This window comes from Zalophus californianus, chromosome 14, assembly GCF_009762305.2.
Source record: "Zalophus californianus isolate mZalCal1 chromosome 14, mZalCal1.pri.v2, whole genome shotgun sequence".
NCBI classification, from domain to species: Eukaryota; Metazoa; Chordata; class Mammalia; order Carnivora; family Otariidae; genus Zalophus; species Zalophus californianus.
Window position 1 is genome coordinate 9,806,639 of NC_045608.1, and position 13,764 is coordinate 9,820,402.

Below are 13,764 nucleotides of genomic sequence, written 5' to 3' on the forward strand. Positions count from 1 at the left end.
GGAAGACACTCTGGCAGTTTCTTCAAATGCTAAACATACTCTACCATTTGATCAGCAATCATGCTCCTTGGTATCTACCCAAATAAGCTGAAAACTTACCTCCACACAAAAACTTGCACACGAATGTTTATGGCAGCTTTATTTACAACTACCAAACCTTGGAAGCAACCAAGATGTCCTTCAATGGGCCAATGGATAAACAAAATTGTGATAGAGCCATACAATGGAATATTACTCAGTGATAAAAAGAAATGAGCTATCAAGGCACAAAAAAACACTGAGGAACTTTATATGCATATTGCTATGTGAAAGAAGCCAATCTGACAAGGCTACAAACTATATGATTCCAATTATATGACATTTTGGAAAAGGCAAAAAAGTATAGAGCCAATAAAACAATCAGTGGTCACCAGGGCCTGGGGGAAGGATGAATGGGTGGAGCACAGGGAATTTTTAGTGCAGTGAAACTATTCTGTATGATACTGTAATGATGGATATAGGTCATCATACTTTTGTCAAAACCCACAGAAGGTACAACACAAAGAAGAAACCCTAATGTAAACTAGTAAACTATGTATATTAGTTAAAAATAACCTATCAGGGCTCCTGGGTGGCTCAGGTCATGATCCCAGAGTGCTGGGATTGAGTTCTGCATTGGGCTCCCTGCTCAGCAGGGAATCTGCTTCTCCCTCTGCCCCTCCCCCGCTCATGCTCGTGAGCCCTCTCTCTCAAAAATAAATAAAATCTTTAAAAAAAATTTAAAAACCTGGGGTGCCTGGGTGGCTCAGTCGGTTGGGTGTCTGCCTTCGGCTCAGGTCATAATCCCAGGGTCCTGGGATCAAGCCCCGCATCAGGCTCCCTGCTCGGCAGGGAGCCTGCTTCTCCCTCTCTCTGCTGCTCCCCCTGCTTGTGCTCTATCCCTCTCTCTCTCAAATAATAAAATCTTTAAAAAAAATTTTTTTAAATAAAAAAATAAAAAACCTATCATATTGGCTCAGCAACTGAAACAAAGTACCACACTAAATCAAGATATTAACAATAGGGGAAACTGGGGGGAGGGAGTGGGAGTGTGGGGATATATAGGAACTCTGTACTTTTCCACTCTTTTTTCTGTAAACCTGAAACTGCTCTAACAAATAAAGCACATTAACAAAATGTGTGTCGGGCGCCTGGGTGGCTCAGGTGGCTAAGCGACTGCCTTCGGCTCAGGTCATGATCCTGGAGTCCTGGGATCGAGTCCCACATCAGGCTCCCTGCTCAGCGAGGAGTCTGCTTCTCCCTCTGACCCTCTTCCCTCTCATGCTCTCTATCTCTCATTCTCTCTCTCTCTCAAATAAATAAGATTAAAAACAAAAACAAAAACAAATGTGTGTCACACACACACACACACACACACACAAAGCAAAGATTCATTTCCAGAGACGGAAAGTGAGAAGTGTTATAGGTGGGCAACATGGGTGGTAGCTGTCAGTTCTAATTATAGAAAGATGACTGAATGCGGGCCAGTTCAGAATCTACTACCGCTAATGGTCCCACTCTGTCCATCAAGGTCCCAAATCAGCATAGGGACAAAGGAAACATAAAGAACTCAAAATAATCTATGGCCCTCGTGGCCCAGAGTGCCCCAAATAACAGAAATAGACTATCATTTTACCTAATGAATTCCATTTTCCTCCAATGAATACTTGACTAAAACTTAAAACAGACCCACATGAGCCCATGAGTTTCATCTCTTCAGTCTTTCTTCAATGCCATAACACAGATAAGCACTAAATATGCTAGGTGAAGAGATTAAGAAGCCCTACTCTGGAGGTAATCACAATCTAAGGAGGAAGATCAAAAAGAGACAGACTCACTGTGGAGGCAATCGCAATCTAGAAAGGAAGATCAAAGACCTAATACTCAGGTGGAGAGACTGGAGAACCAGAAAACTAAAAGCATACAAACTTGGCCTAACTACCCAAATATCTAACACCAGTTTTCTTAAATAGCTCAGCCAATATGCCATCATTTGTCCTTACAGAATGCCTGACAGAGATATTTCAGCTCAATAAAGGACACTTTCTCTTCCTAATAACGTGCAGATCTCTTTCTGAGTCAGTTCTAAGTTACTTCTGACTCATTCCTGTAAGACTCCACGTTCTTAGAGCATACCCGGAAGAGTAATTAAACATCCGTGATAAGACCCCAACTCTGAGGATCTGCCCATAAATGGATGAGACCAGAGGTCAGGACTATAAGGGCATTTAACCTTTCCCTCTGTACTTACCTGCCCATGCCCTCTTCTCTGGGAATGGTTTCCACTGCCTCTACTGCAGGGGTAGGATTGGATGACCACGTCTAGACCTTGTAACTACACCCAATGGGGTGGATATTAACCTAAGGGTAAATCAGGTTTCTCCCTGGGAATCTCTAACTGCAACAATGAGTCACAAAGCCAGAGTCAGAAACTATGGGGAACCTCATTTGGAAGGAAATAAATATTGTTAGTCTGACATTACCAGTGGCAGCTCCAGAATTTCCATTTTGAAGACGCCTTAGGGGATACAAGTTAGTTGATGGGGAGTGAAGAAAAGGAGTTGTCTCTTGCCTCTTCATTCACATAACATTTATAAAAGTATTAAAAATGTCACTTATCTTTATCAAAGGATTGGGGGCAGGGCAGTGTGATTAATTTAAGCTCGTGGAGAGAGGTCACATCTTGGTGTGGCCACAAAGCCAACATGTTGGGCCCTGGGTAAACTGATGAGTAGGCAGGGGAAAAAAAAAAAAAAAACCCAGTCTGAAGAACCAAGCAGAGAATAAACACACACAGATAAAAGCAAGGATGAAAATTGGGGGGGAGGAGCTTTAGGGATGCCTGGGCAGCTCAGGTGGTTAAGTGTCTGCCTTTGGCTCAAGTCATGATCCCAGGATCCTGTGATCAAGTCCCACATTGGGCTCCTTGCTCAATGGGGAGCCTGCTTCTCCCTCTGCCACTCCCCCTGCTTGTGCTCTCTCTCTCTCTCTGACAAATAAATTTTTAAAAATCTTAAAAGAAAAAAAAAGCTTTAGATCCTGACAGCTCTTCAGTTGCTTTTTTATTTTTTTTTTTAAGATTTTATTTATTTATTTGACAGAGAGAGACACAGCGAGAGAGGGAACACAAGCAGGGGGAGTAGGAGAGGGAGAAGCAGGCTTCCCACTGAGCAGGGAGCCTGACACGGGGCTCAATCCCAGGACCCTGGGATCATGACCTGAGTCAAAGGCAGATGCTTAATGACTGAGCCACCCAGGCATCCCATCTCCAGTTTCCATCAAACCCTGAACACTGCATCCCTGCTCTAGGCTCCCACCAGGGTTTATAGCAAGGCCCCTTCACTAGAGCTTGTGTCAATGGGCTTCTGCTCCTTGCACCCAAAAGTTTAAGACACTCCACTACATTCAGCCAGTCTGCTGTCAGGCTCCCCGCTCCTGGATGCCTAGATGGTAAAAGTCTATTTTCATTTTACATTACTGACTCTGGAATATAAATTATGTAGCCCTTGGAGAAAACAGGCCAATAAAAACAATATTCCAGAGCCCCTGGGTGGCTCAGTAGGTTAAGCCTCCAACTTGATTTTGGCTCAGGTCATGATCTCAGGGTCATGAGACTGAGCCCCACATCCAGCTCCATACTGGGCATGGAGCCTGCTTAAGATTCTTTTTCTCGGGGTGCCTGGGTGGCTCAGTCGGTTAAGCATCTGCCTTCAGCTCAGGTCACGATCCCAGGGTCGTGGGATCGAGCCCCACATCAGGCTTCCTGCTCAGCGGGAAGTCTGCTTCTCCCTCTCCCGCTGCCTGCCACTCTGCCAATTTGTGCTCTCTATCTCTCTGTCAAATAAATAAATAAAATCTTAAACAAAAAAAAAAAATTCTTTCTCCCTCTGTCCCTCTCCTCTAAAAAAAAAATGAATTAAAATAAATATATAAATAAATTGATATCCTAAATCTTTTTAGTAAGTTGTTTTAAAACTTACTCAAAGGTGGGGCCCCTGGGTGACACAGTTGAGCATCCAACTCTTGGTTTCAGCTGAGGTCATGATCTCAGGGTCATGGGATCAAGACCCGTGTCAGGCTCCACGCTCAGCATGGAGTGTACTAGTGTTTTTCTCTCCCTCTTCCCTCCTCTCTCTGAATAAATAAATAAACAAACAAACAAACAAACAAACAAAACTTATTCAATGGTAACTGTGGTTTGACCATGAGGACTGGTGTTCCCTTAATAACAGGAATAAGCCAAAATCAGCCATCCACAAATCAGGCATAGGAAACAGTTTGATGATGATGCATAGATGAAAGCAATGTTTGCAAACCATGGGTACCACTCTCTGAGTGAAATGTTTTTAGGTGGTCCTTGCAGTCAGCACTAGGTAACACAGTGAGAAGTTGATCTCTTCCAATGTTTCCCTTGTATTAAAGAGACAGTCTCAGTTTAGGGTTAGCCAGTCACTTCTTTAATACTTTTTCTTCCCTTAAGATTTTAATGGAATCTCTACATTCAACATGGGCTCGAACTCACAACCTCAAGATCAAGAGCTGAATGCTCTTCCAACTAAGCCAGCCACTTCTTTAATACTTTCTAATGTTTTTTCTTTTAACAGCAAAGGAACAGACTTCAGACTCAGAGCTACACAAATATCAGAATCTAGTTAAGACTTTAACAACACTGTTTTGTTTTCATCTTATCACTTTGTTTTCTCAGCACAAGTGACAGGTCCTCCATTAATGATAATGATATAGATTATTTTTAAATAAATTTAAGTTAAAAATCAAGTTAGAGAAAAATATTAAGTAAATAATAGCACAGATAATACTAAATAAAGCTAGAATCATCACACTAGATGGAAGAACGACAGAAATCTGGAAAACATTGGGTTAAATCATTGGCAAGAGACTATCAAATTCTGTTAAATGACTAAGCCAGCCACCTTCCTGGGTAACAATTTGAACAGAAGTGACTCTTCCTTACATATGCAGGCAGCAGTAGGCCCTGACACATGCGGGCCTACGTGCCTGGTAGAAGAGGCCCTGGGATTAATTTGTCCAATCATACTTAGGGATACTGACAGTAAGAAAGAGATCAGTCTTAGGGCGCCTGGCTGGCTCATGGCTCAGTCTGTGGAGCATGCGCCTCTTGATCTTAAGGGTCATGAGTCGGGCATATGCCCATGTCGGGCATAGAGCTTACTTTAAAAAAGAGATCAGTCTTGTCAAAAAAAAAAAGCAAGCAAGCAAGCTTGCTTTTAGGCTGTGTGTTCTTGAAGCTGTTGTGAAAGTCTCTAGGGCAGCTAAAATGACAACCTACACTGTTTCCACTTCCTACAAGAGCTTCAAAGACTACTGAAAATATTGCTCCAATTTAGAAAAAAAGACTGAATACAACATAGCTCCATCTTTGCTTAAAATTCTTTTTCTTTTTTTAAAGATTTTATTTATTTAATTGACAGAGAGAAAGAGAGAGAGAGAGAGAGAGACAGCAAGAGAGGGAACACAAGCAGGGGGAGTGGGAGAGGGAGAAGCAGGCTTCCCGCGGAGCAGGGAGCCCAAAGCAGGGCTCGATCCCAGGACCCTGGGGTCATGACCTGAGCTGAAGGCAGTCGCTTAACCAACTGAGCCACCCAGGCCCCACTTTGCTTAAAATTCTAAATGCTTTGGAATAGGAGCCTTGCTTTTACCAAGAATACAAATTGTAGGTAAAACATTCCTTCAGTCAACAAATTTTGTTAAATATCTACTACTCGCAAGATGACTGGGAGGGGTTAAATTTAAAAAGGAATGATGCCTCCTAACCAATTACCTCACAGCCTTCATTTGCCCCCTTTTAAACTATTTCCCTCAGAATATTCAGAGCTATCTTTTTAAACTGCAAGCCTGATAACCTCACTCTCCTGGTTAAATCTCTTCACTGCTTCCCACTATCTTTAAAACAAATTTCAAAATTCTTAAAATGGCTTACAAAGCTGAGTCTGTCTACCACAGTAGCCTCATCTCAACCAATCTTCGCATTGCCAACACATAAGGTAGAGCAAGCTCCTTTTTACATGCTCCCTCCATCATTGCCTGACTAACCCTCTGCTCTTCTTTCATGTTCAAAGTAAGATGTCACTTCCATAGGGAACTTTTTCTTGTCTTGTCCCTGACAGCTCAGATGCCCACATTGTATGCACTCATGGGAACCTACATTTTTCCTTCAAAGCTCTTAACACAGGGCACCTGGGTGGCTCAGTCGGTTAAGCATCTGCCTTTGGCTCAGGTCATGATCCCGGGGTCCTGGGACAGAGCACTGCGTCAGGCTCCCTGCTCTTCTCCCTTTTCCCCCCACCACTCCCAACGTGTGTGTGTGTGTGTGTGTGTGTGTGTGTGTGTGTGTGTGTGTGTGTGTGTGTGTGTGTGTGTGTGTGCGTGTGTGCGCGCGCTCTTAACACAAGTGTAATGATTATGTACACAAGTGTAATGATTATGTACACCATTATTTTTAAGAAATCTGTTGAAACTACAATCTCCTTGAAAGCAGAAACCATGTCTCTGCTTTGCTGTTCAGTACTCACTCATTCCCTGAATCTACATTGTGCCTAGCGCATACTGGGCCCTCAATAAATAAGGTGAATGAAAAAAGGAATACAGAAATGAACAAACCATATAGGGGGAAAAAAAGTCTTCTAGAAATTGAGTAGTCTATCAGGAAAATGAGAGATGCATACATACAAAGTGACCACAACACAACAGTAAGTTCAAAGAACCAATGACTAGTGATGGCTTCATACTATTTAAGTTTTTTAAAAATCTTTTCCACTAATTTTTTAAAGCTTTCTTTTTTTTCTTCAAGTTTTATTTATTTAAGTAATCTCTACACCCAACGGGGGGCTCGAACTCACAACCCCGAGATCAAGAGTCGCATGCTCTTCCAACTGAGCCAGCCAGGCACCCCTCAACTAATTTTTTTTTTTTAAGGAGACTCTGCTCCACGCTCAGCATGGCGCCCAATGCAGGGCTCAAACTCATGACCCCGAGATCAAGACCTGAGTTAAGACCAAGAGTCAGACGTTCAGCCAACTGAGCCACCAAGGTGCCCCAACTAATTTTTTTTAAAGATTTTATTTCTTTATTTGAGAGAGAGAGAGAGCACATGAAAGGGGGAGGGTCAGAGGGAGAAGTAGACTCCCTGCTGAGCAGGGAGCCCGATGCAGGACTCGATCCTGGGACTCCAGGATCATGACCTGAGCCGAAGGCAGTCGCTTAACCAACTGAGCCACCCAGGCACCCCCAACTAATTTTTTAAATAACAGAAACAGTGCAAGCCATGGTTAAAAAATAATTAAAAAAAAAAACCCGAACAGTTCATACGGGCATAACATGAAAAGCATTAGTCTCTTAAACCTGACCTATGCTCTCACCATGCTCTACTCTATGTATTCTTTTAGGAATTTTCTGTGCATTAAAATCATTCTTTTAAGTCTAAAATGCTTTAGAATGTATAGGTCTAACTCAGACCTTTTTTTTTTTTAAGATTTTATTTATTTATTCATGAGAGAGAGAGAGAGGCAGAGGGAGAAGCAGGCTCCCAAGGAGCAGGGAGCCCGATGCGGGACTCGATCCCAGGACTCTGGGATCACGACCTGAGCCGAAGGCAGACGCCCAACCATCTGAGCCACCCAGGCGCCCTAAGTCAGACCTTTTAAAATGGTCATAATAATTTCAAAAACAAAAAGAAAGAAAGAAAACAGGTTGTACCAAGTGACTTTTCTAAAGAAGGACAAGATAATCTTCACTCACCAAGACGCCCTGCCACTCCTCGGGGAAAACAGGACATGACTCGCAGGGCTAACAATGCCCAACAGAAGGCTCAGAATAAACACCACATTGGATTGAGGACTTGGGAGCATTTACTAATGAACTATAGCAGAATAATTACCTGGAGTTGGCCAGGCACCAAAGGGAAACGTCTTAACTCACTAAAAAGTCACTATCATTCAGGAAACACAGCTAGGAAGTATGTTACACCTCACCCAGACTATAGCAAGACTGAAAGCCAGTAAGACAGATGAGAACAAAAGATCGTGTGACAGGAAAGTAAATAAAAATATGTATGTGCATTCTAAAAACTATGAGAATATTTTTTGTCTTTGAAACTTCTCTATTTTACAATTGCTGACCTAGCAATTCCTGTATTCTACACAAATTTATGATGTGCCATACTTGACCATCACTTCCACCCTGCTTGTCCCCCTAGCCACTAAAAACATTTTTAAATTAATAATAATGGTAGAAAAAAGCATTGGCGCTCACCAAGTCATGTCAGAGTACAAAATCTGTAAAGAACCACATAGCACAAGACAATAATTTTAGCAAAACGAAAATGAATAAAGTGGGTGTTCTAGTAAGGTCAGGCGTGGTTTTCAAACACTAAAAATATAATACCTAAACTTACCAATTTATAAGTAATGAGAAGCACTCTGAAGATGTTTCAACTAATGAGCTTTCTGAAAAGTTATTCTAAACCTGGACAATGAAAATATAATTTCAACCCACCACATCTCAACTCACCACAATTTCACAGTTAATCACCTATACAGTACTGTCCACTTCTACCCTAAACAATATTCAGCAAGAGCTGAGGTTACAGGCAGTTTCCAACAGCTGTAAAATGCTAAAACCCTGGCAGTACAAATAATGCTGTACAAAGAGAGTGATGCTGCTAATTCTGAACTCAATGAAGAGCTGGGCTCTCAGTGACAACGCCTATGTTCAAATCCCAGATCTACAATTTACTAGCTGTTAACTCTGAGCAATTTAATCTCTGGCCTTTAGTTTACTACTGTGATCACAATAATCTTACTACCTAATAGGACAGTTAGCATACAAACAAGCACTCAGTTAATGCTGACAGTTGAACTTCTGGCTGGTGGGCAAGCACTATCTACCAAGCATAAGCTTTTCATTTACCAGCTAATAAATGTCTGAATTCAAGTAACAATAGTGGTTTAGGGGTACTAATATATTTAAACACAAAAGCAAGGGCTGTCCCAAAGTTTGGAGGTCAAAAGTGCTGAAGTCAAGGACAGTTGGTACCCTCTCTTTTCCTGTTCCTGCCAGTTGATATTAATTGCCTTGAAATTTTTTTTAAAGATTTATTTATTTATTTGAGAGAAAGAGAATGAGAGAAAGAGAGAGCACATGAGAGGGGGGAGGGTCGGAGGGAGAAGCAGACTCCCTGCTGAGCAGGGAGCCAGATGCAGGGCTCGATCCTGAGACTCCAGGATCATGACCAGAGCCGAAGGCAGTCACTTAACCAACTGAGCCACCCAGGCGCCCCTAATTGCTTGAAATTCTTAAAGGAAGCTTCGTCTAATACTCACCCCATGAACTATAACAAAAGCTACATAATTCTCGCTTCAGTTTGACAATACAACTTGTCACTTCCAGTTAACATACCCTAATGTTTAGCAACGTGAAATGGACAAGATTTTTCTTACTGAGTAGTTCAAAACACTGTTATTTCTAAATGACTTATGGGACACCAAAGGCATTTCCTTTGGTCCTCAAGAACAATTTTAGAAATCCAATTATTCTCAAAAATACTGAATCTTGGGGGCACCTAGATGGCGCAGTCAGCTAAGCATCAGACTCGACTTCAGCTCAGGTCATGATCTCGAGGTCCTGGAATCGAGCCCCGAGTCAGGCTCCATATGCAGAGTCTGCTTGGGTTTCTTTTTCCTCCCTCTCCCTCTGCTTCTCCCCCCCTCCCCCGCCATCCTCCTTCCTCCAAGCACATGAGTGCTCTCTCTAAAATAGATAAATAAATCTTTAAAAAAAAAAAAGGTACTGAATCTGGTGGGTAAGGGATGGGCTAGATGGGTGATGGGTATTAAGGAGGGAACTTGTTATGATGAGCACTGGGTGTTTGTTGTATGTAACTGATGAATCACTGAATTCTACTCCTGAAACCAGTATTACACTGCATGTTAGCTAACTAGAATTTATATTAAGAAAAGAAAAGTACTGAATCTTTTTAGTTTAAAGGAGGGGGGCACCTGGTTGCTCAGTAGGAGGAGCACGCGACTCAATCTTGGGGTCGATCTCGGGGTCGTGAGTTCGAGCCCCATGATGAGTGAAGAGATTACTTAAATAAATAAAACTAAAAAAAAAAAAAATGTCTGCAGGCAGCTGCTGCTGCAGAGAGTCATAATAAGCTAGAAACTGTGGACCCTGGCTGGATTCAGTTCCTACCCTCAATCATCCTTATTTCATCCCTGCCCTCTGAAAATATATACTGGAGGGTATGGTAACATACACCATGGGGAAGTGGAAATAGAGTCCTATCTCTGCCACTCACCACCCGTGTGACCTTTGGAAAGTCAGTGTCTTCCCCTTAAAGCGAGGAATTTTCTAGCAGTGGTTAAGAGGGTGAGCTTGGGACACTGGGGTTAGGCCCCTAACTCCATCAAATGTTAGCAGAATGACCTTAGACAAATTAAACAATTATCAACAAAGCCCCATTTTTCTCATCTGTGGGGAAAAAAGGGTGGGGGGAGATTTGCAGGACTGGAAAAAACTATCCACTTCATGAGAATGTGTGAATATTAAATGAGATAAGCCATGTGAAGGGCTAATCACAGAGAATAACATAATAATCGGTCTAGATACATTAGCTATTATTTCCCACCTCACAGGTTGTTGCTAGAATCAAATGAGTTGTAAGTAAAGCATCATACAAATTTTAAAAGCAGGACCAACCGTGCCAGAAATAAAGTTGCCCCCTCCTCCAAAAAAGTTGAATGATCTCAGCCATGTGGAGAAACCTCCATTTAGTAACATTTACACTATAAGTTCCAGGTCTAGTTTGGCAAAAACCACTGACCTTGAAGCCTTCCTCACTGTTCACTAAGACACACCAACTATCTATGAGGAGAGAGAGGAACTGCAAAAAGGACCACTGCCCAATTACAGAACATCCTGGTTACTGAAAAGGTGTTTCTCCCTGACTCAAATCTGTTGATTTTTCACAGCCGGGTAAGCAGGATGACATCAAGGTCTGAATGCCTGAGAGTTGAGGTAAGCGTTAAGGAGGGGGATCCACTTAGCACAAGGGAAGCTGCAGAGAAACCAGAGAAGCTGCAGAGAGGAAAAGCCCTGCAGCAGCCCTGCATGCCCCTCTGACAAGAGCTAACACTGTCTCTTCACCGCTATTTTGGGCCCACGACCCCCCCACACACACCCCGCCTCCCACGTGCGCCCAGAGCAGCTGTTTCTCCACCAAAGAGCTCTGGATTAGGAGCCTCGAATAGGGCCTGCTCCTGACTCGATCTGGGTGACCTTGCATAAGCCCCTTCCCCTCTTTGGACCTGTTTCTCCATATGCACCGAGCACAACTAGTCAGACGACCCCCGAGGCCCGGTTCTCCTAAGTAAAATGTCTTTAGTGAGGAATTTTCCCTCAAGCAGAGTGTCGCACCCTCATGCCGGAGCCAGCTTTCACCTGGCTTGGGATCCACCTGAGATCCTGGGTCTTCCTTGGTGCGGCATTAACAACGCAGCCTGCGGGCAGCGCACGTCTCAGCGACAGTGTGTCTCGCACGTCGGGCCAGCTCTGCTGACCAGACCCTGCCTGGACCGCGCCGCTGCCACCGCTGGGCTCAAGAAGGCCCGGCCAGCGCCTACGCGAGGCCCGGGGCTGCGGCCTAGAGGCCCGCGCGGTCCGCCCCCCGCGCCCGCCAGCTCCGCGCCCGCCCCCTCAGCGCCCCTCCTGGACCTTCGCCCCGGCCTCAGCAGCTCTCGACGCGTCCGGCCGACAAGAGGCTGGCCCCAGGCACTCACCGTAAATGGGCCGGAGGCGCCTGTCGTTAGGGTCCTGCACATGGCCCCGCGTCGCCATGATGACAAGCGCAGAACCGCAGTGCGCACGCGCGGGGCAGGCCCTCGGGAAGGGGCTGTTAAAGGGCCAGCGCCGATCCAGCTCTTCTATCGCGATAGTCGCGGAGCTGCGACTGAACGCTCCTGCGCGGAAAGGGAAGCCCTCCAGCCCGCTGACCCCTACCCGTACCGCAGTGGCTTCTTCAATAGGACACTTTCCTCCTTTGGCCCGATGGAATCAACCTGGGTGGAAGAGACGGCTGTTCGTATTGAAATCCCTTCCGAGTCACGTACTGGGTAGTGAGGAAAGGAGGGGAGAAACTCTTGGTCAAAGTTGGGGCTCGGCTGCTCCTGCTTATCGTATTTATCCTGTGTCTGAGGGAGGACCAGTTAGACTTGTCTGTGACCAATTGTTGAGGAAGCGGGAACTCCTCTGGGAGACTGACCCAAGGGACAGTGGGGAAAAGGGGTCTGTCCGATCTGGGGTGCCTGACTGGCTCAATGGGTAGAGCGTGAGAGTCTTGATCTTGGGGTTGATGAGTTCAAGCCCCACCTAGGGCACAGATCTTACTTAAAAAGGGGGGCGAGGGGGGGAAGGACGCTGATCAACAGTAACAATAAGCCTGAAAAGTTCAAGATCCCTTCACCCTTCGCCTGGGGCTCAACCAGCTAAGAAGCATCCTAGATTAATAGTAATGCAGTCAGGGGCGCCTGGGTGGCTCGGTAGTTAAGCGTCTGCCTTCGGTTCAGGTCGTGATCCCAGGGCCCCGGGATCGAACCCTTCATCGGGCTCCCTCCTTGCCGGGAAGCCTGCCTCTCCCTCTCCCACTCCCCCTGCTTGTGTTCCCTCTCTCGCTGTCTCTCTCTCTCTCTCTGTCAAATAAATAAAATCTTTAAAAAAAAAAAGTTAAAAAATAGTAATGCAGTTAGTTTGTCAATTATGCCTCAGTAAAACTGGAGGGAAAAAGTAAATCAGTTCATACAACTCGTAGTTATTGAATGCCTATTATGTGCCGTGCTTTGTTTTAGGCACGGAGGCTACATCAATAAGTAGACAAAGTTTTCATGGAGCTTTACTTGTAGTGGGAGAGACAGGAAAATAGATAGCATATTAGGTGGTGATAAATGATTCTGAGAAAAGTAAAACAGGGACTGGAGAGTGCGGGAGGGAGACAATCTTATATGTATAATGTGGTCAGGGAAAGCCTAGCTGAAAAAGTGATAATTGTCAAAGACTTGGAGAGGGAAGGAGCCACTTATGTGTGCCAGGCTCAGTAGAGTCATAACCTAACGTAAGGCCACACTAGTCACTATGATTCAAACTCAGGTATTTCTGAGTAGAGAACCAGAGTCATCCCCTGCACTACAGTGTCCCCAGTGTCATCCTTGACCAGCTGGGGTTGACCCATTCTACTGATGTTCCTTCCCTCTCCCTTTCTTGGCTTTTTAGTGTCCAAGGAAAGGATTCTCCAACTTTAGTGCACATCAGAATCCCTTGGGAAACTTGATAAACATGAGTTTCCTGGAGCCTACTCCCAGACATGCTAATTCAATCTGAGGACCACTCTGAAAAATACTAATTTGTCCCACATCGGGCTCCTTGCTCAGCAGGGAGCCTGCTTCTCCCTCTGGCTGCCACTCTCCCTGCTTGTGCGTTCTTTCTCTCTGACAAATAAATAAAATCTTAAAAAAAAAAAGAAGAAAAGGGCACCTGGGTGGCTCAGTTGGTTAAGCGACTGCCTTCGGCTCAGGTCATGATCCTGGAGCCCCGGGGATCAAGTCCCACATCGGGCTCCCTGCTCAGCAGGGAGTCTGCTTCTCCCTCTGACCCTCTTCCCTCTCGTGCTATCTCTCTCATTCTCTCTCTCGCAAAGAAATAAATAAAATCTTAAAA

At 44.5% G+C, this 13,764-nt stretch overlaps 1 protein-coding gene across 3 annotated transcripts in view; it reads right to left on the bottom strand.

The window, feature by feature from the left end:
• Positions 1-12,358, bottom strand: part of NAA25 (N-alpha-acetyltransferase 25, NatB auxiliary subunit) — a 73,809-nt gene extending 61,451 nt beyond the window's left edge. The window contains exon 1 of one of the 3 annotated variants that reach the window (XM_027576434.2): positions 11,835-12,358. In XM_027576434.2, the coding sequence (XP_027432235.1) occupies positions 11,835-11,892 (58 nt within the window). In that variant the 5' untranslated portion in view covers positions 11,893-12,358. The remainder of the gene's footprint in view (positions 1-11,834) is intronic. The other 2 variants (XM_027576436.1, XM_027576435.1) reach the window with 2 other exon arrangements.
• Positions 12,359-13,764: the final 1,406 nt, after the last annotated feature.